This window comes from Mirounga angustirostris, unplaced genomic scaffold, assembly GCF_029215605.1.
Source record: "Mirounga angustirostris isolate CCGP_5_RB_7025 unplaced genomic scaffold, mMirAng1.0.hap1 SCAF_6, whole genome shotgun sequence".
NCBI lineage: Eukaryota > Metazoa > Chordata > Mammalia > Carnivora > Phocidae > Mirounga > Mirounga angustirostris.
In genome coordinates, this window is record NW_026991714.1 from 139,348,865 (window position 1) to 139,375,287 (window position 26,423).

At 38.2% G+C, this 26,423-nt stretch overlaps 1 protein-coding gene across 2 annotated transcripts in view; it reads left to right on the top strand.

The window, feature by feature from the left end:
• Positions 1-3,164: 3,164 nt before the first annotated feature.
• ATRNL1 (attractin like 1) overlaps positions 3,165-26,423 on the top strand; it is an 804,411-nt gene continuing 781,152 nt past the window's right edge. For both annotated transcript variants that reach the window (XM_064595308.1, XM_064595309.1), the window contains exon 1: positions 3,165-3,849. In XM_064595308.1, the coding sequence (XP_064451378.1) occupies positions 3,545-3,849 (305 nt within the window). In that variant the 5' untranslated portion in view covers positions 3,165-3,544. The remainder of the gene's footprint in view (positions 3,850-26,423) is intronic.

Consider the following 26,423-nt stretch of genomic DNA (forward strand, 5'->3'; position numbering starts at 1 on the left):
CTCTTCCCCTTGGAGAAATTGTAATAGGTGATTCCAATCTTAATAGTTTCATCCTACTTCAGTAAAACTGATTTTCCCTCCACTACCTCTTTGGAGTAAATTTTCACCTTTCTGATGGATTTATGACTGCTATTACCAATACTATGAATTATTATAGTGTCGGATAGCACTACTAGGATGCTGACCCTACTTTTTTAGAAAAAAGAGATAACCATGTTGGAGCTTTAAAATTTCTTGATCATAGAAGACACTGAAACATTAGTCCAGATTCTAGGCAAGCTTTATCATTGACTTTTTGTGTGACTGTTGTAAATCACTTAAGTTTTCTGTGTCTACATTTGTAAAATATGTGACCCTTAACTGTATAAGGAACTCCCCATCTACTGAGCCTAATAAGTAATAGATAAGCTTATCCAGGGGTGAACCTCATGTTTTATTCATCTTTGTTTTCTCTTCCTTAAGTTCATTAATAGTTACTCAGTAAATGTTGACTAAAAGAGTATATGAAAGAAAAAAAAATAGGATATAGGGCAAGTGGTAATCCTGTGAGATCCTCATGAGAGTAATTTTATATTGATTTAGCATATTCAGCTTGATTCTAAAGGCAAAGTTGAGAGGAAGACTGTGGGGTTGCATGTTCTTCAGTGTAACGTGAAGTACTGAACTGATTATAGTGGTTACGAGATTAAAAGATACATATTTTTAATGGGCAAATCCTTTGCTCGAATATAGGCTACAGTCAGTATGTGGCTGAGCAGTGATCTTTCTTGTTAGAGGGGCTCCAGTGTACCCTTTGAATTACCTTCACACTCACTGACTGTTTTAAGAGCTTGGCTACCTTCCACATTTCTGAAAGCAACTGTACATTAGATGTGAGAAAGATGTGGCTCACTTTAAACTTTGGCTGGCATGAGAGAAGAATGGAGAAGGCAGTAGAAATTGTTATGTATGGCCACTACTAGAAAGTGTTCTGGATTTTATAGTCATGGAAATTAAAAGGTGTGATCCAGAACATATCGTCTTTTAATTGTACCCCCCCCCCCCCGCCCCGAATGTTCTCTTCCTCTTCTTCCTTCATCCCAAGTAGTCTCTAAGGAACATCCTGATATAGAAAAGACGTGAAAGGAAGAAGGGGCTGTCCTCATTTTCAGGTTTGAGGATGACATTTCTAGTACTGATATTATGAGAAGGCAGCAGAAATTGTTCATGTATGGACAGTACTAGAAAGTGTTCTGGATTTTATAGTTATGGAAATTAAAAGGTGTGATCCAGAACAATATCGTCCTTTTGTTTTTTTTTCCCCCCCCAGAATGTTCTCCTCCTCTTCTTCCTTCATCCCAAGTAGTCTCTAAGGAACATCCTGATATAGAAAAGATGTGAAAGGAAGAAGGGGCTGTCCTCATTTTCAGGTTTGAGGATGACATTTCTAGTACTGATATTATGGGGGAATTGTGATTTGTTTGTTATATTAATGAAAATCATATTTTTCTTTTTTTCCCCTTTTCCTTTCAAAGGAGCCACCTCTTTCTGGACCTTTGTTTTCCCTCCTTAAGTCACTGCTGAGGTATTTGCAAACCAAGCCAACACTTACATTTTATTCAACAAAGTAGAACAAAGCAACTGCTAATAGAAATAGCCTGGTAACTAGTGGAAAAAGACACAGGACTGACGGAAGTCACAGGACTTGTGTTTAAAGTTCTGTTCATTACTTACCCCCAACCTGCCATTGACAAATCTTTCAACATTTGAGTCTCTCTATCCTCATCTGCAAAATGGGGTTAATGGAGGATTTCATGGGCAAAGTGGGGATAAAAGAGATTAAAAGAGATGACGTGGGTACATTATGCCCCAAATAAACATGAGTTGAATCTTAATAATATGACTGTGTGATTACAACTAAAACTTTTTCTCCTTTTGCTGTCAGAAATGCCTTCGGTAGATTTCAAATTCTTTTTCATACTGTCTGCTCTTCTTTGGTGGGGATCCCATTACATTGCTTGTAACTCGAGTATACGTGGCTGCAATTTGTGTTCGGTTTCCTTTCTCAAGGGTTGAAATAGGCTTTTTAGAGAAGGCACAGAAGTACAAAGCAAAAATTTCAGCACATGCCATCAAATCTCGGAAAGTCATCTAAAGGAGGAAAGATTGCAGCTGAGAAAGGAAAACGGCTCTTTTCTGGGCATCATTTCTGCTCTTCTGAAAAAAAGCCCAGATGTTGCAATATTTTTCAAGGCAGAATATTGTCCCAGATGGAGGAGGAAACACTGACAAGCAGAAAAGGGAGAGATACCTGGGGTTCCGAGGCAGCACCGGGAAGGGGTGGCGCGCCCCAGGCTCAGAACCTCGTAGCTCTTTGTTGGGGGCGGCGGAGTCATCATTTCCGCGGAAGAAATGGCTCCCCCTGGAGAAGTCCCTCCTCTGCCACGGCTCCGCGACCCTCGCGGCCCCTAACCCCCGCCCCTCCCAGTTCTTGCGGACCCCACAACGTGTCGGACTGCGGTGCCTTTAAGACTTTTGCCTGCTGCACATGCTCAGCTCTTTGTGTGTTGTTGGAGTTTTTCTAAGAAAAAAAGAAGAAATAGGCAGGAGGACGGGGCGGAGGAAGGGGAAACGCGGGGGGGAAAAGCGCCGCACTTTTGCAGCTGTAGACGGCCGACGGGAAAGGCTTCTTTTTTGCTGAAGCTGCGAGGCCGGCCGGGTCAGCTCTCGTTGGTGGGGCTCAGGGGGCGCGCGGAGCGAGTGGGGCCGCGTCCCCCCCGCGCGCCGAGGGGAAGGGCACCGTGGGTACGCGGGCCACACCTGGGGGGCCAGTCTCCCCTCCGCTCGCGGGCCGGGCCGGGAGGGCGCGCGCGGGGGAGACCCCGGTCCCTGTCAGGGCGGGGCGAGACCACGGCGCTGGGCCTGTGGGGGGGGAGCGTGGGCAACGCGCGAGTGGGGGCAGGCGGCCCAACACACCGCGGGCTCCAGCTGCAGCCCCTGTTGCCCGGCTGACGGCACGGGAGAGAAGATGGCTGCTGGGGGGCCGCCGGCCGCCTGCCGGGCCGTGCGGGGCTGAACCCCGCTTCCCGAATTCCCCTCCCGCGTTGGGCGCGCCCACCTCGGGGCTCCCGCGGGCCCCCGCCCTCCCTGGCGCGCGGGGCTGGAGCCGAGGCAGTTGGCGCGAGCCGCGGGCGAGGCGGGGCCGCGCGCGGGGTCCCCTCCCCCTCCCGCAAGTCCCCTCCGGAGCGCTCCGCGCCGCCCGCGCCGCCCGCTCTCCGCCTCCGGCCCGGCCCGGGGCGCCGCGGCGGGGGGCTCGGCTCGCTGGGGACGAGGTCGAGGGACCGGGAGGCGATGCCCGAGTGCGACTGGAGGGAGCCGAACGGAGGCGACGGCGACCGGGATCTGTCCTTCCTGACCGGGGAGCGGGACTGGGGCAGGCGCCAGTGAGGAGGAGGAGGAGAAGCGGCGGCGGCGGCGAGGTTTTCTCCGGCCGAATACCGCCCCCCCGGAGCATCGCTGTCCGCGCGCGCGAGCGCAGCCCGGCTGGGCAGGGGCGCCGGAGAAGATGGAGCCGGGGGGCCGGGCCCGCATTGGCCCCCCGCAGCCGGCGGCCCGCGGGCTGTGCAGGGCTCGGCCGGCGGGCGGCGGCGGCGGGGGCGGCGGCCGTGGCGCCTCCTCCTGGCTGCTGTACGGGAACAGCTGGCTGCTCTGCTATGGCTTCCTCTACCTGGCCCTCTACGCGCAGGTGTCCCAGTCCAAGCCGTGCGAGAGGACCGGCTCCTGCTTCTCTGGCCGCTGTGTCAACTCCACCTGCCTCTGCGACCCGGGCTGGGTGGGGGACCAGTGCCAGCACTGCCAGGGCAGGTTCAAGTAAGTGTCTTCGCCGGACCGCGCACCTCAGCCCTGCCCCGCACCCGTCGCGCCCCCTCCCATCCTCCGCCCCCCCCCCGCCCTCACCCGCCCTCAACGCGGCCTCGGGTCTCCGGGGCTGGGAGCCGCCCGCAGCGCGCCACCCCCCCGTCCCCCCCCCGCCCTGCAGCCCCGGCGCGGGGAGCACTCGGCCCCGCGCGGAGCCGGGACCGCCGGGCACGCGAAGCCGTCGCGATGGTCCAGGTGTGCGCAGCGGCTTCTGGTCCCCCGCTCTTGAGCATTTCCATACTCAGTTACGGTGCCAAACACCCTTTTTGTTAGGTCATTCTTTTTTAATCAAAAATTATGCAAGTAACTCAGGAAATACTGGAACATCGCAAAACATTCAAACAACGTAGAAGTGTAAAGGTTAAAAGTTACGGTCTACCAGTACCTCCTTCTACTCCCATCCTACGCCTCTCTCTAGAGGTAACCGCTGCGAACATTTTAGTTTATTTAGTATTATAATAGTGATCCTAAAAGTTTATGATGGGTTTACTCTGTGCCAAACCCTGTTAAGCGCCCGGCGTGGATTATCTCATTTGTTCCTCACAACTCTGTGAGTTACTAGGCTTATTACGCTGGATTTACAGAGAGAACTCGAGGCAATGAATTTAAGTCATTTGCCCAAGATTACACAGTACTAAGGGCTGAGTTGTTATTCCAAATCAGCTAGCTTAACTCTAGAATGTTTACTTTTAGCCAATATACTATATTGAATTTCCTAGGACAGTTTTAATTGAGAATACAAGAGTAACTTTGGGTAATGTAAAATGATGAAATATCTGGACTTTTTAATGCGGTGAAGATAATGGATTTTTCGAACTGTTTATTTCACTGTCATTTGTCGTGTGAGAGCATCACTTTGGTTTTTCTCTGAAGCTCAAGGCCCTGAGGAGTTTTCTTTACAACAGTAAATTTTAGATACTCTCCCCCTATTGGCTGATATTTATTACATTCCTGCCTGATATGAGAAGAAATGGGTGAGTTGAGGGGAGCAGCAAGTAAGATAGTTGAGGTAGCCATCTGGCAACTTGCAGGTAACAGTCATTAAGTAAGTCAACTTCTTAGATTTCTAGATAGTTACTGTGAAATTTGCTGGCTGTTTTGTGGCTCTGAAATTACACTACGTAGATTACTGATAGTTATTGTCAGGATGATAGCAAAATCTAAGTGAAACGTCTCAGGCTCTAAGGCAAAGGTAGGAAGTATGGTTCACCTTATTAATGGATTATAGGAAAATGTCTGGGGAGTTTTAAATACAGCATATTTTCCTTTTATTTTTTTTTTAACTGTTGCCAGTTTAAACCATATCCCTTAAAAGTCATTGTGAAACTGGTTTTTTTAAAGGGTACTTTTTTGTTTTAGGTAGATCCTACTATTTAAATTAGTTTACAGCAGGTTTTTGGAAGTGAAATCTTACAATGAAGCTTCATGAAATTCATTTGTAGCAATAGATTGAAATGTTTTCTCGCTTCCTACTGTCACAAATTAGTATAATACTGTAGTTTCTTTGGATACTTTTTTTTTAATTTGAAAGAGGTGCTAATTAAAAGTCTTAAAAACTGTTTCAAGATAAGGAAAGATACCTTACTGAATTGTGCTTGTTAGTAGCCGTTTTTACTTAAGTGTTTTGCAACTTTGGCTATGCCAGTTGCAGCCAGCTTTTTTATCAAGCAAGAATTTTGACCATATAAACTGGCAGCCAACAATGAATAAAGCTGCATCACTTTTTTTTTACATCTTTCTATAAATAGGAAGATAACCCAATATATATGTGATTTAGGGATTTTGGCCTTTTTGTGGGTGGATTTGCTCCATTTATCTAAAGAGGACAGAGATTGCTATGGTCCTGAGAAGCTCCTATCTACATTTTATAGTAGTGGAACTTGTTAATCAGCTACATCAGCAGCCTGTAACCTCACTAGCAGATGTTGTCTCAGTAGGAAAGATCACAGATCAAGTTAAACTAACTTAAATAACATAGGGAGATGGTGTTCATAAGCATAATACATTAGTGAGTAAAAGAGGAATAGCTTTTTTTTTTTTTTAAAGATTTTATTTATTTATTTGACAGAGAGAGAGAGACAGCGAGAGGGAACACAACCAGGGGCAGAGGGCGAAGGAGAAGCAGGCTTCCCACTGAGCAGGGAGCCTGATGTGGGGCTTGATCCCAGGACTCTGGGATCATGACCAGAGCCAAATGCAGACACTTAACGACTGAGCCACCCAGGTGCCCCGAGGAGTAGCTTCTTAAATATAGTTAAAAAACAGTTAATCCTGAATTAATCATTGAATATAAATCATTTACTTGGAAACTGTTATTTCCTATGATTCATTGTACTCTATTGGTAAGTACTTTTTCATTTCACTATGGAATACAAGCTATTAATTGGAGTAAATATAACTGGTACTACTCTGTGTTTTATGTATACTCTAATGGGTAAAACGTGGTATTTAATGTTAAAGGGAAGAATCAATTTAGAAGAAAAGAATTCTTCCTGGTAAAGTATATGCTAAGCTAAAAAAGGTTTATTTGAAGATGGTGGCTTGTTTTATTCAGCAGTTGAAGTAATAACATGGTGGGAAAGACTAACTGGAAATTCTCACTTCATTAATTATCTTGAAAATCTTTTACTAAGCTAAAGAATAGCAACCTAGCAAACAGATATCAAAAATGATCAATCTTGGTAAGCAGGTGTCAAAATTAATTGGCTGGTTCCATGGTAACTTAGTTTTTTTTCTACTGTGGGGATTTCACTAGGGAATAAGAGAATTCTTCAAATGGTTCTTTAGAATGGAAGATTGATGGTGGGCGGGGGGGGAATGCAGAAGCAAATATGGTACCAAAGTGGTACTTTAGTTCTCTTAGCACTGATTCCAGCCTTCAGTTTCTATTTGAAAAGAATAAAACACTTAGAATTATAAACCATTTCTCACATAGGTAAAAATGAATACTTATCTTTGGCTAAAACTAGGCTGAAAGATTTGGGATTGAGAATCAGAAAGGACAGTGCCAATACGAAATATAATAATTAAGGATATAATATATGCTAATTTGAATTCTATTTACTTGCATTAGGCTAGTATAACATTAGGCTAGAAAACATTTTACTACAAACTTTATTTAAATGAATGACATTTTCTTTTAGAAACTAGTTCTTTAGATTATTTCCGTAGAGTAGTTGAGATATATATTTATATGAATTTATATTTTGTGTTCAGACTTGGACATTTTCTTGCTAATGTGACTTAGGAACCTATGACTTCTTATTTGTAAGCAAAATAAACTAAATTAATGCTCTGAGATTGGAAAATATCTCATATTGTGAATAATTTCTAAATGTAAGTTTATTAAGACATTTATTGAATATTTTTCTAAAATCATTTTTACATCTTATTATATGTTTAATGTATATAGATTTTTTTTTTAACTTCTTAGGTTAGTCAAATGTGGGTACCAAAATTCTCACATTTGTAAAAGAAGTATTCTATTTCTGGTGACAGCAAAATGAGGATATAATAATCAGGAATTTTATTGCTATTTTAAACAGAAAGGGGCAGGGTTAAATATGTAAATATGTTTCCTTAGCTACTAGTAAAAAAGCACACATTATTAGGAATCCTTTCTATTAACAGTAGAAAAACTGTCAGTAACTATAAAGTTGCATTGAATCTTCCTGACCTAAAGTCTGTCTTTCTTTGATTTAATTTTTCAATGATTTTACCCATAAGTTTTTTTTTAAGTTTTTATTTAAATTCCAGTTCATTAACATACAGTGTAATATTAGTTTCAGGTATACAATATAGTGATTCAGCACTTCCATACAACACCTCGTGCTCATTGCAATAAGTGCACTGCTTAATCCCCATCACCTATTTAACCCACCCCCTTCTGGTAACAGTCTTCTTTATTTTATTTTAATTAATTTTTTTTTTTTTAGAGAGAGAGAGAGAAAGTACATAGGGGGGCAGAGGGAGAGGGGGAGAGATAATTTTTTTTCGGAAGGTTTTATTTATTTGAGAGAGAGCGAGCATGAATGAGTGGCTATGGGGGTGGGTGGGGAGGGGCAGAGGGAGAGGTTCAAGCAGACTCCCTGCTGAGCAGGGAGCCTGACGCTGGGCTCCATCCTAGGACCCCAGGATCATGACCCAAGCAGAAGGCAGATGCTTAGTCAACTGAGCCACCCAGGCACCCCAAAATAGAGAATCTTAAGCAGGCTCCATGCCCAGTGAGGAGCCCATCTTGGGGCTTGATCTCATGATCCTGAGATCTTGACCTGAGCCGAAATCAAGAGTCTGCTGCTTAACTCACTGAGCCATCCAGGTGCCGCAATCTTCTTTATTTTAAAATAGGATTATAATATGTAATTTATATCCATGGGTTCTTTTTATATTATTAAAACATAATCACACAGTAGAAATTTAAAATTAGAGTATTTCTTTTTTTTTTTTTTAAAGATTTTATTTATTTGTCAGAGAGAGAGAGAGCATGAGTAGGGGGAGTGGCAGGCAGAGGGAGAAGCAGGCTCCCCACTGAGCAGGGAGTCCGATGAGGGGCTCGATCCCAGGACCCTGGGATCATGACCTGAGCCGAAGGCAGGCGCTTAACCAGCTGAGCCGCCCAGGCATCCCCAAATTAGAGTATTTCTAAGATCTTAAATTGATAAAGTAAGTTACTTTTAGTAGCATGGTTTTCAAAGATGTTATTTATTTGAGAGAGAGAGAATGAGCATGAGCAGGGGGAGGGGCAGAGGGAGAGGGAGAGGGACAAGCAGACTCCCCGCTGAGCATGGAGCCCATCCTGGGGCTTGAGATCCTGAGATCATGACCTGAGCTGAAATCAGACACTTAACTGAGCCACCCAAGCGCCCCAGTAGCATGGTTTTCAAGACCACCTATCCTTTAGCAGATTTGACTCTGCTCCTCCTTTTTTTCTGTACTGGTCTTTTAGGTTCTTGAAAGTGTCACATTTCTTTTGATTTTCGGGCATTTCATACATGCTGTACTTCCCTAAACCCTCTTTCCTATCTGGTCTTTTGCCTGACTGATTACTAAACATCTTTCAAATCTTTGCTTATACTAGTACCTAAAGGAGGCTTTTTTGACTTGTCGACTATGTTACCCCTTGTTATGTACTCTTACAGCACTTTTTTCCTTTTTAGTACTTTCAAAAGGAATTACTCAATCATTTTTTTTCATTATTTTTAAGACCTTTATTGAGGTATTGTTGACATGCAATAAACTAAATTTAAAACATTTTATCATACATATACACCTCTGAAACTATCACCACAATCAAGATCATAAAAATATCTATCACACCCAAAAGTTCCATGTGTCCCTTTATAATTCCTCCCTTTCCTTCCTGCTCCTCTTCCTGTCCCTAGGCAAATACGAGCTGCTTTCTGTCACTATAGATTTGTTGGATTTTCTAGAATTTTATTTAAGTGGAATCATATTCTGTGTACTCTTTTTTGTCTGGCTTTATTCACACAGTTTATTCATTTTGAGATTCATTAATGATGTATCATGAGTTTATTCCTTTTAATTACTGCACAGTATCCCTGTGTATGGATATACCACAATTTGTTTTTCACCCAGTGATTGATATTTGGGTTGTTTCCAATTTTTGGCTATTCTTTGTGAAGTTGGTATGAACTTTTATACGGAGGTCTTTATATGGACATATGCTTTTATTTATCTTGGGTAAATATGGAAGAATGGAATGGCTGGATCACATAGCGGATATATGTTTACCTTTTCAACAAACTGACAAACTGTTTTCCACAGTGGTTGTATTATTTACATTTCCACCAGCTGTGTATGAATGTTCTAGTTAATTCACATTCTCACCAACACTTGGTACATTCAGTCTTTAATTTTGGCAGTTCTAAGTGGTATGTAGTAGTATCTTGTGGTTTTAATTTGCATTTCTCTAATGATTAATGATGTTGAGCATCTTGTCATGTGCTTATTTGCCATCTGTTTTTCTTCTTGGTGAGGTATCTGCTCAGAACTTTTGCACATTAAAAAAATTTTTTTTTCTTTCTTGTTATTGGTTTTTATGAGTTCTTTACATGTGTGGATACCAGTTCCTTTTTAGATATATCATTTGCAAATCTTTTTTCCCAGGCTGGGGCTTGTCTTTTCATTCTCTGAACAGTGTTTTCAAAGAACACATGTTTTAAATTTGATGAAATCCAGTTTATCTTTTTTTTTTTTTTATGAATTTTTCTTTTGGTGTTAGATCTAGGAAACCTTGGCCTAAGTCATAATTTCTCTTCAATTTTTTTCTAGAAGTTTTGTAGTTTTAGATTTTACATTTAGGTTTATAGTCCATTTTGAGTTAATTTCTGCATATGTGAGAGGTATGGATCTCAATTCTTTTTCTTTTGCATATAGAAATTCAACTGTTCAGGGCCCTTTTAAAAAGACTATCTATCCTTGGGGTGCCTGGGTGGCTCAGTTGGTTAAGCGTCTGACTCTTGATTTTGGCTCAGGTCATGATCTCCGGGTCCTGGGATTGAGCCCCACACTGGGCTCTACACTCAGCATGGAATCTGCTTGGGATTCTCTCTCTCCCTCTCCCTCTGCTCTTCTCCCTGCTTGCGCACTCTCTAAAATAAATACAATCTTTTTTTTTTTTTTTAAAGATTTTATTATTTGACAGAGAGAGAGATAGCGAGAGCAGGAACACAAGCAGGGGGAGTGGGAGAGGGAGAAGCAGGCTTCCTGCCGAACAGGGAGCCTGATGTGGGACTCGATCCCAGGACCCTGGGATCATGACCTGAGCTGAAGGCAGACGCTTAATGACTGAGCCACCCAGGTGCCCTAAAATAAATAAAATCTTAAAAAAAATAAAATAAAAAGACTGTTCTTTCTCTGAGAAGTCACTTTGTATCTTTGCCAAAACCAGTTGTTCATGTATTTGTGAGTGTATTTCCAAACTCTGTTCTGTTCCATTGATCTCTTTGTCTATTTGTACATCAAGACAATAATGTTTTGATTATTATAGCTTTATAAGTCTTAAAGTCAGCAAGTAGTAATTCCTTTAATTTTGTTCTTTTTAAAATTTTTCTGGCTATTTGAGGTTCTTTGCATTTCCGTATGAATTTCAGAATCAGCTTGCCAATTTCTACAAAAAAGCCTGCTGGCATTTTACTTGGGATTGTGTTGAAGCTATGGATGAATTTGGGGGACAGTTGATGCCTTATTAACACTGAGTTTTCTGACTCATGAACATGATATATCTCCTTTTATTTAGGTCTTTTTTAATCTCTCAGCAGTATTTTAAAATTTTCTGTGAACAGATTTTATAATGCTTGTCAGATTTTTCCTAAATATTTCACATTTTCTGATGCTGTTGTAAATTATATATTTTTAATTTTAATTTCTGATTGTTGCTATTATATGGAAATACAACTGTTTTTATTAATCTTGTGTCTTTCAGTCTTGCTAAACTCATTAGTTGTAGATTTCTGTAAATTTCTTACGATTTCTTTTGAATAGATGATTATGTTGTTTGCAAATAAAAATACCTTTACTCCTTTCTTTGCAATCTGGATGCCTTTTCTTTTTCTTGCCTTATTTCACTGGCTGGAACGTCCATTGTGGTGATCTATACATGTGATGACAGTGGTCAATTATATGCTATTCATGATTTAGGGGATAGTATTTATATATCTTTAAGCCAAAATGATGTTATCTGTAAGTTTTTTGTAAATCCCTTTTATTACAGTGAGGATGCTTCCTTTCTATTCCTAGTTTGGTAGGAGTTTTTATTGGAGATGGATATTGGATTGTGTTTTTGCATGTGTTGAGATCATCATATCATTGTTCTGATTATTCACTGATATGAATTCTGTAGCATAGTTTTTAAATGTTAAACCAACATATTACATTCCTGAGATGAAGACCATCTGAAATGATATATTTTCTTTCTTTATATATTATTTGGATTTGGTTTATTAAAATTTTGCTTAGAATTTTTGTATATATGTTCATGAAGGATATTGGCCTGTACTTTTCATATAATATCTTTGTGCAGTTTTAGAATCAGGGTAAGGCCAGCCTCATAGAATGAGTTGGGACCTTCCTGTTTAGTTTGCTGGAAGAGTTTGTGTAGAATTGGCATTATTTCTTCATTATGTGTTTGGTAGAATTCACCAGTGAAGCCCTTGAGGCCTGGAATTTTCTTTAGCTCCAAGTTCAGTTTATTTAATATAAATTCATTTGATTTAGCATGTTTAACTACAAAAGTTCAATCTATATACTATATATAGAATTTGTTAAAATTTATTGGCCAGAATATTGTCCATCTTGGTAAACATTCCTTGTGCATGTGAAAAGAACGTGTGTGATGGGTGGAATGGTCTATAAATTTCAGTTAGGTCAAGTCGATTCATAGTTTTGTTCGTTTTCTAAAACACTTTCTGATTTGTTCGTTTTCTAAAACCTTTCTGATTTTCTTTGTACTATCAGTTACTGAGAGAGAGGTATTAAAATCTTCAATTATAATTTTGCATTTATCTATTTCTCCCTGCAGTCTTAGCTGTTTTGCTTCATGTATTTTGAAGCTCTGTTATTAGGTGTGTGAAATTTTATATCCTCTTGATAAATTGGCCCCTTTTTTCATTATGAGATGACTATAGAAGATCCTGTTTTCATTCATGTCTTTGTACCTTTGTTGAAAATCAATTGGATATGTCTACCTCTATATTTGTTTCTTGATTCTGTTCTATTCCTTTGATCCATGTGTCCTTTTGAAAGTCTCTTTTTTGACTATTGTAGCTTTGTAGTAAGTCTTGAAATTAGATAGTGAGATTCCTATAACTCTATTTTTATTTTTGAAAATTCATTTAGTTATTCTAATCCATTTGCTTTTCCACATTTTATGATCAATTTGTCAGTTCAAAAAAAAAAAATCCTCGTGGGATTTTGTTGACTAGAGATTGTTTTGGGAAGAACTGACATCTAAACAATACGGACTCCTCCAGTCTATCAACATGTTTTTTTCTTCATTTATTTAGGTTTTCATGGATTTCATGCATAAGTGTTTTGTAGATATATATATGGATCCTACATATATTTTGTTAGATTTATACAAAACTAAATAGTTTATGTTCTTTGATGCTATTGTAATTGATATTATTTCTTTTAATTTCAATTTCTATTTTTTCATCTTTATTTTGTGGAAATACAATTGATTTTTGTATATTGACTTTGTATCCTGCCTGCAATGTTGCTAAACTCACTTAGTTTCAGTAGCTTTTCTTATAGATTCCTTGGGATTTTCTGCATAGACAATTACGTTATCTGTGCATGGAGACAGTTATACTTCTTCTTTTGCAATTATATGACCTTTATTTTTCTTCTTCTTGTATAGTACTGGCTAGGACCTTTAGCTTGATGTTAAATAAGAAAATAAGAGTGGATATCATTGCCTTGTTTCCAATTTTAGCTGGAAACATTCAGTTTTTAAGCATTAAGTATTTTGCTAGCTGCAGGCCTTTTTGGTAAATTCCCTTTATTAGGTTAAGGACATTCCTTACTGTTCCTTATTTTGAGAGTTTATCATGTATGGATGTTAAATTTTGTATCTTTTTTTCTGTATCTGTTGAGAGGACCATTTGGTTTTTCTTTTTTTAGTTTGCTGATATTGGTGAATTAAATTGATTTTCAAATGTTTAATCAGCCTTACATTCATGGGATAAACCCCACTTGGTCATAATATATTATACTTTTTATATATTGGTCTATTTTTTTTGCTATTATTTTGTTGAGGATTTTTGCTTCTGTGTTCTCAAAAGATACTACTTTGTAATTTTCTTTTCTTGTAATGGCTTTGGTTTTCTTATCATTATAACACTAGCCCTATAAAATGAGTTAGAAAGTGCCCCCTCTTCTGTTTTCTGGAAGAATTTATGTAGAATTGGTATTACTTTTTTTCATCAATGTCAGTAAAATTCATCAGTGATGCCAACTGGGCCTGGCATTTTCTTTGTGGAAAGACTTGCAACTATGAATTCAATTTTTAAAGTAGATATAAGGACATTCATTTCCTTGATTTCTTTTTGAGTGTGTTTTGGTAGATTGTCTTAGAGAGATTGGTCCATTTCATTTAAATTTTTAAATTTGTGAGCATAACATTGTGTATAATATTCCCTTATTATCCTTTTAAAGTCTGTGGAGTCTTTTTTTTTTTTTTTTTAAAGAGTTTATTTATTTGACATAGAGACAGCAAGAGAGGGAACACAAGCAGGGGGAGTGGGAAAGGAGAAGCAGGCTTCCTGCTGAGCAGAGAGCCTGATGCGGGGCTCGATCCCAGGACCCTGAGATCATGACCCGAGCTGAAGGCAGTCGCTTAACCAACTGAGCCACCCAGGTGCCCCAAGTCTGTGAAGTCTTAGAAGAATGTAGTAGGAAGGGAAAAATGAAGGGGGGGAATCGGAGGGGGAGACGAACCATGAGAGACTATGGACTTGAGAAACAGACTAAGGGTTCTAGAAGGGAGGGGGTGGGGGATGGGTTAGCCTGGTGTTGGGTATTAGAGAGGGCACGTATTGAATGGAGCACTGGGTGTTATACGCAAACAATGAATCATGGAACACTACATCAAAAACTAATGATGTAATGTATGGTGATTAAAATAACATAATAAAATAAAATAAAAAAAAAAGAACAGTAAAGTCTGTGGAGTCTTTAGTAATATTTCTTCCATTTCTGATATTGGTAGCTTACATTTTCTTCTTTCTTGCTTAGTCTGGCTAGATATTTATTGATGTTATTGATCTTTTCCAAGAATATGTTTGGTTTCATTGATTCCTGCTATTTTTTCTTTTGTTGTTGTTTTCAGTTTCATTGATTGCTGCTTCCTTTGGTTTTAATTTTCTTTTCTTATTCTAATTTCTTAAGATGAAAAGTTCACATCATTAATTTGAGATGTTTCTTTCTAATTAAAGTGTTTTAATGTTATATATGTTCTAAGCACTGCTTTAGCTGCATCTCACATATTGGTATGTACTTTCATTTTTATTCAGTTCAGTATACCTTGTAATTTTCCTTTAGGCATTCTCTTTGGCTTATGTAGAACAATTTTGTTTAACTTTAAAATATTTGGGGATTTACCACAGATTTTTCTGTTATTTATTCCTGAAGTCCATTATGTTCAAAGAATATATCTTGTATGATTTCAGTTCTTATAAATTTGTTAAGACTTGTTTCTGGAAAAAATATGGTGCATTGTAGTGAATATTAGCATTTGCAATTGAAAATTATGTACTTCTGTTGAGTGGAAGGTTATAGAAATCTCAATTAAGTCATGTGGGTTGTTGTAATTGTTCAGATATTCTTTATCCGTACAATATTCTGTCTAGTTGTGTTGATTACTATGAGAGGAATGTTGAAGTCTCTCACTGTAACTATGGATTTGTCCGTCTCCTTCACTTTTTTTTTATTTTTTATTCTTTCTTTCTTTCTTTTTTTCCGTCTCATTCACCTGTCAGTTTTGCTTATGTTTCAAAGGTTTTTTGGTGGGTGCATATACAATTAGAACTGCTATGTTTTTTGGTGAACTGACCCATTCATCTTAATATCATTTCCTTCCTCTTTTTTTTGGTAATTGTTTCTGCTTTAAAGTCTTCCTTGATATTAATAGCTACTCTAATATATATATATATACACACATACACATTCATATATATTTCAATCCAATCTAATCTCTTTTTATTGGTTTATTGAGACTATTTACATTTAATGTATTTGGATATATTTTGGCATTCTATTTTAATTTGCTATTGGCCCTTTGGGTATATTTCTTTTTTTTAAAGTTTAAATTCAATTAGCCAACATATAATACATCATTAGTTTTTGATGTAATTTTCAGTGATTCATTAGTTGCATATAACACCCAGTGTTCATCACATCACGTGCCCTCCTTAATGCTCATCACCCAGGTACCCCATCCCCCCACCCACCTCCCTTTCCACAATCCTGTTTGTTTCCCTGAGTCAAGAGTCTCTCATGGTTTGTCTTCCTGTTCAGTTTTCCCTCCCTTCCCCTGTTGTCCTCTACACTATTCCTTATATTCCACATGAGTGAAACCATATTATAATTCTTTCTCTGATTGAGTTATTTTGGATATATGTCTTTGTATTATTTTTTAGTGGTTATGCTAGTATGCTAGTGATTACAATATGCATACCTAACTTTCTGTAATCTATTCAGTGTTAATATTTTTTTTTTCAGGTAAAATTAAATTTTAGAACTGTATTTGTCCATTTATCCATCTCCACTGACCTTTGCTATAATTGTCATATATATCACATCTACTTGTATGGCAAACCCCATTAGATAAAATTACAAATTTTGCTTTTTTATTTATTTATTTATTTATTTATTTATTTATTTATTTGACACAGAGAGAGGCAGCGAGAGGGAGCACAAGCAGGGGGAATGGGGGAGGGAGAAGCAGGGAGCCCGATGTGGGGCTTGATCCCAGGACCCTGGGATCATGACCTGAGCCAAAGGCAGACGCTTAATGACTGAGCCACCCAGGTGCCCCTAAATTTTGCTTTCAACAATATACATATTTTAAAGAACTTATGAGGAGAAAAATTGTCTTTTATATTTTGTCAGATATGTACTCTTTCTTTTGCTCTTTGCTTATCCCTAGATAGAAATTTCCTTCTAGGGTCATTTCCCTTTAGTGTGAACCCCCCCTTTTTTGGTCCATTTCTTTTCAAATATGACTGTTGCTGATGTATTTTCTTAAAATTTTTTTTGGCCTAACAATACCTTTATTTTGCCTTGTGTAGTGAGGGATATTTTTTACAGGTACAGAATCCTAGGTTTTCAATTCTTTTCTTTCAGCATTTTAAACAGGTTGCTCAATTTTTTTCTGGCCTTTCATGGTTTCTGATGCGAAGTCTACAGTCATTCTAATTGTTTTTCTCCTATATATAATGTCATTTTTCTCTACCTGCTTTCAAGATTTTTCTACATTTTTTGTTTTAAGCAGTTTGAATTATGATGTATCTGGATGTAGGTTTCTTTAAATCTACCATGGGTAGTAGGGTTTGCTGAGCTTTTTGAATTTATATTTATGTCTTTCACCAAAATGGGATTTTTAAAAAAAACATTATTTCTTTTAATATATTTGTCTGCAGTAATCTTTTTTGTTTCTTCTGGGACTTCAGTGACACTAATGTTAGGTTTTTGATTTAGCTCCACAGGTTCTTGAAGTTCTAATCTTTTTTCTTTCTTTTTTTAATCTTTTCTCTTTCTTCAGATTGTATTATTTCTTTTGAACTATCATTAACTTCACTGACTGTTGCCTCTGTCATCTCCATTCTGCTTTTGAACCTATCCATTTTAAAATTTAAGATCTATTTTTCATTCTTAACCTTTCCATTTTGTTCTTTTTGATGATTTTTCTTTCTTTGCTGAGAACTTCTCTCTTCATTTCATTTTATTGTCTTTATCTTTGTCTCATGGAGTCTAGTTTTAATAGTTAATGTCTGTCTGATGATGCAAATTTTTGGATCTTCTTCTTCTTTTTTTTTTTTTTTAAAGATTTTATTTATTTATTTGAGACAGAGAGAGAGAGCACATTCGAGAGGGGGGAGGGTCAGAGGGAGAAGTAGGCTCCCCGCCGAGCAGGGAGCCCGATGCGGGACTCGATCCCGGGACTCCAGGATCATGACCTGAGCCGAAGGCAGTCGCTTAACCAACTGAGCCACTCAGGCGCCCAAATTTTTGGATCTTCTTAGGATTGACATCCATTGATTATCTTTTCTCTTGAGAATTGTGTATATTTTCCTAGTTCTTTGTATGTTGAGTGATTTTTGGATTTATTCTGGACATTATGAAGGTTATCTTGCATAGGTTATGGGTCTTGTTATGTTCTGGGGAATGTTGATTTATTGATCTGTCTATTTGTTTGTTTATTTTTATTTAGTAAGGAACAAACCGGTTAGGTTCAAGTAGCAAATTGAACTCTGTCTGCTTTCTGAGGGCAGTGGTTCTAATCTCAGTTCTGTTTTCAAAGCCTTTGGATCTGAATGCACACATGACACTCCGGGATTATTCTGAGACTTGTGCAGTGTTTTAAGTTTCAGTTAAGTTCTCAAAGGCTTCATTAAGCTGCTTTTGGGTCTGTTCCTCATATTAGCTGCTCAGATTGAGTCTGAGTCTTATGTGGGTTCATACACAGAATTAGGGTATTTCCATCTTCAGCTTTCTGTTACTTGGGACACCTTGCATACTCTGATATGCAGGGAATACTTTTTCCCAGCCATTCTTGCTGGAAAGACAGAATTTTTCCTTTAAGAGTCCATCTGTACATGTATGTGTTGCTGTCATTCTCAAGGTTTGCCATCCTTTTCATTTCTGTGGCCGTTGTTTTAGTAAAGTCCTGAATTTTTCTCTACTGGGTTGTTGCAGTGGCTCTTTATTTCTCTGCTTCTAATTTTCCCCTTGCTATTCTTGTCTTTACTGCTACCAAAATTTTCTTCCTAGAACACAAATTTGATCATCTCTTCTTTGCCTGAGAGCTAGAGTATTTAAAGCAGCAACTCTAAGTTTTCTGATGAATCTATTGTCATTCAAATTCTTGTTCTCTAGCTAATGTGTCATTTTCCTCTGGCTTTCTTTTTTTTCTTTTAAATTTTCAGGAATTTGATAATGATATATATGGGTATGGAATTCTTTGAGTTTATCTTATTTGCTCTGCTTCTTGTTCTGTAGGTTTATATCTTTTTCAGAATTTGTAAATTTTCTGTTATCATTTTTTCAGTTCCACACTCTTCCTTCTTTCCCATGACTCCAAAGAGACAAATGTTAGATCTTTGTTACTGACTTCTATGTCACTAAAGCCCTATTCAGTCTGTTTTCTTTCTATTCAGGTTGGATAACTTTTATTTATCTACCTTTATGTTCACTGATTCTTTCCTCTATTATCTCCATTCTGCCGTTGGGCCCATCTTATGAGTTGATATAAAAAGTTTCATTTATCATATTTTCTGTTTCATTCTTTTTTTTTTTTTTTTTAAAGATTTTATTTATTTATTTGAGACAGAATGAGAGAGAGAGAGCACATGAGAGGGGGGAGGGTCAGAGGGAGAAGCAGGCTCCCCGCCGAGCAGGGAGCCCGATGCGGGACTCGATCCAGGGACTCCAGGATCATGACCTGAGCCGAAAGCAGTCGCTTAACCAACTGAGCCACCCAGGCGCCCTTCTGTTTCATTCTTTATGTCTTCTGTTTCTTTGCTTGAAACTTTTATTTTTATATTTGTTCGGAAAGTATCTGCAGTTGCTTGTTGTACTATTTTTCTGATAGCTGCTTTAAGATTCTTGACAGATAATTCAGCATCTTTACCATATCAGTGATGGTAACTTCTGATTATCTTTTTTCATCTGTGTTGAGATTTTCTTGTTTCTTGGTATGGCAAGTAATTTTGGATTATATCCTGGATATTTTGAGTATTGTGCATGAGATTATGGTTCCTGTTTAAAAATTCTGTTTTAGGAGGTAATCAACTTGTTTTGGTTCAGCATATATGATCTTCACATTTTTTTTTATATAGCAGCTTTATTGAGTTGTAACTTATATACCATAATATTCACCACTTTAAATGGCTTAGTTGTTTTTAGGATATTCAGAGAGTGGTGCAAACATCATCATATCTAATTTTAGAACTTTTTTTTATCACCCCACAAAGAAACCCCATTTCCATCAGCACTCACTCTGTATTTCCCCCACCCAACAATTCCACTGGTCTAGGTAGCCACTAATTTACTTTCTGTCTCTGTGAACTTGCCTCTTGTGGACATGTTATATAAATGGAATCATATAATGATTCCAGTCTTTTGTCATGAGCTTCTTTCACTTAGTATGTTTTCAAGTTTCATTCATGTACCGTGTGTCCATTCCTTTTTATTGCCAAATAATATTCCATTGTATGGATATTCTACATTTTGTTAATTCACTCATCAGTTGTTGGACATTTGAGTTGTTTCTACCCTAGGCTATTATGAATAATGCTGCCATGAATTTTTGTGTACCGGAGTTTTGGGTGGACTTATGTTTTCATTTCTCTTGGTATATACAGAGGAGTGTGCTGGTCCATTTCTGTGCTGAGATTTGAATGCCAGTTTAGTTTCTTTCTTTTTTTTTTTTTAAAGATTTTATTTATTTATTTGACAGAGAGAGGCACAGTGAGAGAGGGAACACAAGCAGGGGGAGTGGGAGAGGGAAAAGCAGGCTTCACGCGGAGCAGGGAGCCCGATGTAGGGCTCGATCCCAGGACCCTGGGATCATGACCTGAGCCAAAGGCAGACATTTAACGACTGAGCCACCCAGGCGCCCCGCCAGTTTAGTTTCCAAAGGCTTGGTTGGACCATTCTGCTCTGCCCTGTTTGCTGCTCAGAGACCATTCTGAAATGCAGATGATATTCCATACCATAGTTAAATTCCAAAACTTTTTGCTTTGTTGATTGAGATCTATTTTACATCTGGGCTGTCTGAGGGTGTACACAGGACTTCATACATGGATTTGAAGGATCTCCTTTTAAATCATCATCTTCTTTGTAATCCATTTCCATTCTCTAGTTAGGAGGATGAGGGGTGCTGACTGTTGTCATTTGCTTAGTGCAGGGCACAGATGGTCCACCCCAGGATCTCTGCATCTGCTGCAACCCCAGTGATGAGGGGCAGGGGTCTTGCCTCCTTGCTGGTATTTATGTAGTACAGGGCAGAGATCACTGAAGGAATCCCACCTCCACTTTCTCTCCCAGTGGGGAGGGGAAGGTATTTATTATTTTTATAGGTAAAATGTAAGCTTTTTTTTTTTAAAAGCGCTGTGTAAATTAGAAACTCTCAAGTTGATTCTGTGTCTCATAAAAGAATAGAAACTGTAAGAGTATTTTCCATGTTTTAATATATTAAGTTTAATGTCAGGCTTCATTTGTACTTTTTTGACAATATAATTATGCTAATGATGAATTTTTTCAAGAAAATAGAATTTATTCTAACTATTTTGTATAAGAATAATATTAATGGCATTTAAATTAGCATTTCAAACTTAAATTATGAGTTTAGAGGAAAAGAAAAGTAGTATAATGTGGTAGAAAACCTTTTAGATATATTGGTTTTTTTATTGCTGATGAAAATGCTAGGAGGCAGATATTGTTATTCTCATTTTATAGTGGTAAGAGAAAATGAAAGACCTAAAGTCATTATTTATGCAAAGTCTCATAGATATTAAGTGGCAGGTGAATTTGCCAAATCATGTCTGTCTGGTTCTTTATTCATATCAAGCCATCTTTTTCTCTTCAGGAAGTTTTTCCTTAATTATAAACTCATAATCTTCTGGATTTCCAGATACCATAGGGGTTACTTAAGATCATGAGTAGTGCCAAATTAATATGTGTTTGAAATCTGGTTCTGCCAATGTGCCATGAACTTTACATGGATTTGTTTTGCTTCTTTACTGAACACTTGATAAATGTTATCTCATTGCATTTTTCAAATCTTATGAAATAAATAGTATTGTTATAACTTTTTACACACAAGGAAGCTGAGGCTGAGGGAGGTTGAGTTACATACCCATTAAGGGACCAAGCTGAGATTCTTGTAGCTTTTCTAAAGTTTTGCCTATTTCCTTCAGTTTCTTGGTCATGTCTTTTTCCTTCTTCAGTGAAAAGAGGCTATGTTATAAGAGTTCTTACTTGTTCTTTATAAGGTTAATATGAATGGGTGCATTTTATAGTAGAGATGCCAAAAGAAAAGTCTAAGCTTTTCAAACAGTTCTCTATGATGTAATGATATTTTATTTGTCTCCAAGTTTCTTGAGTATTTGAATGTATATTATAATAGGAGTTGTAGATGACTGGTTCCCAGATGGGCTGTGAGTGGTTGGTGAATCCTCAAGTTTGTATACAAAATATTATTTATATGAATTTTTATAGGCAGGGGGTGGTTAGCTTTTACAAGATTCTCAAAAGTGATCTCAGACCTCAAAATGGTAAGAATCACTGTATTATAGGAAAGAAAGTCGAATAATGTACCTATACATTGTATAGGTACAGCTTAAAAAGTTATTTTTTCAAGACATGGAATGATCTCAAAAGTAGTTTTTAAATTTATTTTTTAAAAAAGCTTAGGAAGATTATACAACAAAGATAAAAAATTCTTCCTGTTTTTATTTGCTCAAATAATCCAAACATTTACAACTATATTATACATAGAAACATATAGATACAATGTATATTTATAAATGTTTATATACATACATATACCTGACATATTTCTATAAATATATATCAGAGTGATGGGGAGTGTTCCATCTCTATGTATGTATCATCACTTTACATACTTACATTTATTTGCTATTTGTATATTGTCTTTTCTGTCTCTATAACCATGTTGTCCACTCTGGAAGTTACTAGCCACGTATAGCTATTAAAATTAGTTAAAGTTAAATTTTAAAGGTTCAGTTCCTTTGTTGCACTGGCCATATTTCAAGTGCTTGATAGCCACATATGCTAAGTGGCTCCCATATTGAACAGTGAATATATAGAACTTTTCTATCATTGGAGGAACTCCTGGACAGCACTGTCCTGAAATGCAAGGTCCAGGAGGGCAAAGACAGTTTTTTTACTGTGTTTTTTTCCACTTTTTATACTAACAGCTTTATTGAGATATAATTTACATACCATAAATTTCACCAGTTTAAAGTACATGATTTAATGGTTTTAAAAATATAATTACAGTTGTGAAATTATAACCATAATTTTAAAACATTTTGTTATTCCATAAAATAAACTTTGTACCCACCAGCAGTCACTTTCTATTCTCTTCCCTACTCTCCAGCATGAGATTGCCACTAATCTTCTCTCTGGAGACCTTTTAAAGTTCACTGTTCTATCTCCCATGCCAGGAATATTGCCATATTCAATAAATATTTTTGAATCAGTGAATGACTCTGTGTATATATTTTTTCTGTAGTCTACTTAGGGAGAAAGTCAAACTATATAAATAAATTTTTATCTGTGACTTCAATAATTTCTAGGGTATTTTATATAGGGTAGTATAAAATCAAACTAATCTTACACTATAGATATATAAAAATTAACTTTCATAATGATGTTTCTGAGGTTTTTAACCATCCTGAGTTATGAAAGCACATTAACTCATTGTGTTTCCAGAAACTTAGTAATATAGGAGGTGTGGTAAGCATAATTTTTTTTTTTGCATTTTTTTTGTTATATTAATAACCATACATTACATCATTAGTTCTTTTTTTTTTTTTTTAATTTTTATTTATTTATTTGACAGAAAGACAGGGAGGGAACAGAAGCAGGGGGAGTGGGAGAGGGAGAAGCAGGCTCCTGGCCGAGCAGGGAGCCTGATGTGGGGCTCGATCCCAGGACCCTAGGACTGTGACCTGAGCTGAAGGCAGACGTTTAATGACTGAGCCACCTAGGCGCCCCGACATCATTAGTTCTTGATGCAGTGTTCCATGATTCATTGTTTGCGTATAACATCCAGTGCTCCATGCAATATGTGCCCTCTTTAATACCTATCACCAGGCTAACCCATCCCTCCACCCCCCTCCCCTCTAGAACCCTCAGTTTGTTTCTCAGAGTCCATAGTCTCTCATGGTTCTTCTCCCCTCTCCGATTTCCCCCGCTTCATTCTTCCCTTCCTGCTATCTTTTTCTTTTTTCTTTTTTTTAAACATAAAATGTATTATTTGTTTCAGAGATGCAGGTCTGTGATTCAACAGTCTTATGCAATTCACAGCGCTCACCATAACACATACCCTCCCCAATGTCTATCACCCAGCCACCCCATCCCTCCCACCCCGCACCACTCCAGCAACCCTCAGTTTGTTTCCTGGAATTAAGAATTCCTCATATCAGTGAGGTCATATGATACATGTCTTTCTCTGATTGGCTTATTTCGCTCAGCATAACAGCCTCCAGTTCCATCCATGTTGTTGCAAATGGCAAGATTTCATTCCTTTTGATGTCTGCATAATATTCCATTGTATATATATACCACATCTTCTTTATCCATTCATCTGTCGATGGACATCTTGGCTCTTTCCGTAGTTTGGCTATTGTGGACATTGCTGCTATAAACATCGGGGTGCACGTACCTCTTCGGATCCCTACATTTGTATCTTTGGGGTAAATACCCATTAGTGCAATTGCTGGATGGTACGGTAGCTCTATTTTCAACTTTTTGAAGAACCTCCATACTGTTTTGCAGAGTGACTGCATCAGCTTGCATTCCCACCAACAGTGTAGGAGGGTTCCCCTTTCTCCGCATCCCCGCCAACATCTGTCGTTTCCTGATTTGTTAATTTTAGCCATTCTGACTGGTGTGAGGTGGTATCTCATTGAGGTTTTGATTTGGATTTCCCTGATGCCGAGCGATTTTGAGCACTTTTTCATATGTCTTTTGGCCATTTGGATGTCTTCTTTGGAAAAATGTCTGTTCCTGTTTTCTGCCCATTTGTTGATTGGATCATTTGTTCTTTGGGTGTTGAGTTTAGTAAGTTCTTTATAGATTTTGGATACTAGCCCTTTATCTGATATGTCATTTGCAGATATCTTCTCCCTTCCCTTTTGGTTTTGTTGACTGTTTCTTTTGCTGTGCAGAAGCTTTTTATCTTGATGAAGTCCCAATAGTTCATTTTTGGCCTTGCTTCCCTTGCCTTTGGCGATGTTTCTAGGACTAAGTTGCTGCGGCTGAGGTCGAAGAGGTTGCTGCCTGTGTTCTCCTTTAGGATTTTGATGGACTCCTGTGTCACATTGAGGTCATTCAACCATTTTGAGTCTATTTTTGTGTGTGGTGTAAGGAAATGGTCCAGTTTCATTTTTCTGCATGTGGCTGTCCAATTTTCCCAACACCATTTGTTAAAGAGACTGTCTTTTTTCCATTGGACATTCTTTCCTGCTTTGTCAAAGATGAGTTGACCATAGAGTTGAGGGTCCATTTCTGGGCTCTCTAGTCTGTTCCACTGATCTATGTGTCTGTCTTTGTGCCAGTACCATACTGTCTTGTGATGATTACAGCTATGTAACAGAGCTTGAGTTCTGGAATTGTGATGCCACCAGCTTTGCTTTTCTTTTTCAACATTCCTCTGGCTATTCGGGGTCTTTTCTGGTTCCATACAAATTTTAGGATTATTTGTTCCATTTCTTTGAAAAAAGTTGATGGTATTTTGATGGGGATTGCATTGAATGTGTAGATTGCTCTAGGTAGCATTGACATCTTCACAATATTTGTTCTTCCAATCCATGAGCATGGAACGTTTTTCCATTTCTTTGTGTCTTCCTCAGTTTCTTTCATGAGTATTTTATAGTTTTCTGAGTACAGATCCTTTGCCTCTTTGGTTAGATTTATTCCTAGGTATCTTACGGGTTTGGGTGCAATTGTAAATGGGATTGACTCCTTAATTTCTCTTTCTTCTGTCTTGTTGTTGGTCTATAGGAATGCCACTGATTTCTGTGCATTGATTTTATATCCTGCCACTTTACTGAATTCCTGTATGAGTTCTAGCAGTTTTGGGGTGAAGTTTTTGGGTTTTCCACATAAAGTATCATATCACCTGCAAAGAGTGAGAGTTTGACTTCTTCTTTGCCAATTTAGATGCCTTTGATTTCTTTTTGTTGTCTGATTGCTGTGGCTAGGACTTCTAATACTATGTTGAATAGCAGTGGTGATAGTGGACATCCCTGCTGCGTTCCTGACCTTAGGCAGAAAGCTCTCAGTTTTTCCCCATTGAGAATGATATTTGCTGTGGGTTTTTCATAGATGGCTTTTATGATATTGAGGTATGTACCTTCTATCCCTATACTCTGAAGAGTTTTGATCAAGAAAGGATGCTGTACTTTGTCAGATGCTTTTTCTGCATTTATTGAGAGGATCATATGATTCTTGTTCTTTCTTTTGTTAATGTATTGTATCACGTTGATTGATTTGCGGATGTTGAACCAACCTTGCAGCCCAGGGTTAAATCCCACTTGGTCGTGGTGAATAATCCTTTAATGTACTGTTGGATCCTATTGGCTAGTATTTTGGTGAGAATTTTTGCATCCATGTTCATCAGGGATATTGGTCTGTAATTCTCCTTTTTGATGGGGTCTTTGTCTGGTTTTGGGATCAAGGTAATGGTGGCCTCATAAAATGAGTTTGGAAGTTTTCCTTCCATTTCTATTTTTTGCAACAGTTTCAAAAGAATAGGTATTAATTCTTCTTGAATGTTTGGTAGAATTCCCCTGGGAAGGCATCTGGCCCTGGGCTTTTGTTTGTTGGGAGATTTTTGATGACTGCTTCAATTTCCTTAGTGGTTATAGGTCTGTTCAGGTTTTCTATTTCTTCCTGGTTTAGTTTTGGTAGGTTTTTTTTTTTTTTTTAAAGATTTTATTTATTTGAGAGAGAGAATGAGAGAGAGCAAGCACATGAGAGGGGGGAGGGTCAGAGGGAGAAGCAGACTCCCTGCCGAGCAGGGAGCCCGATGC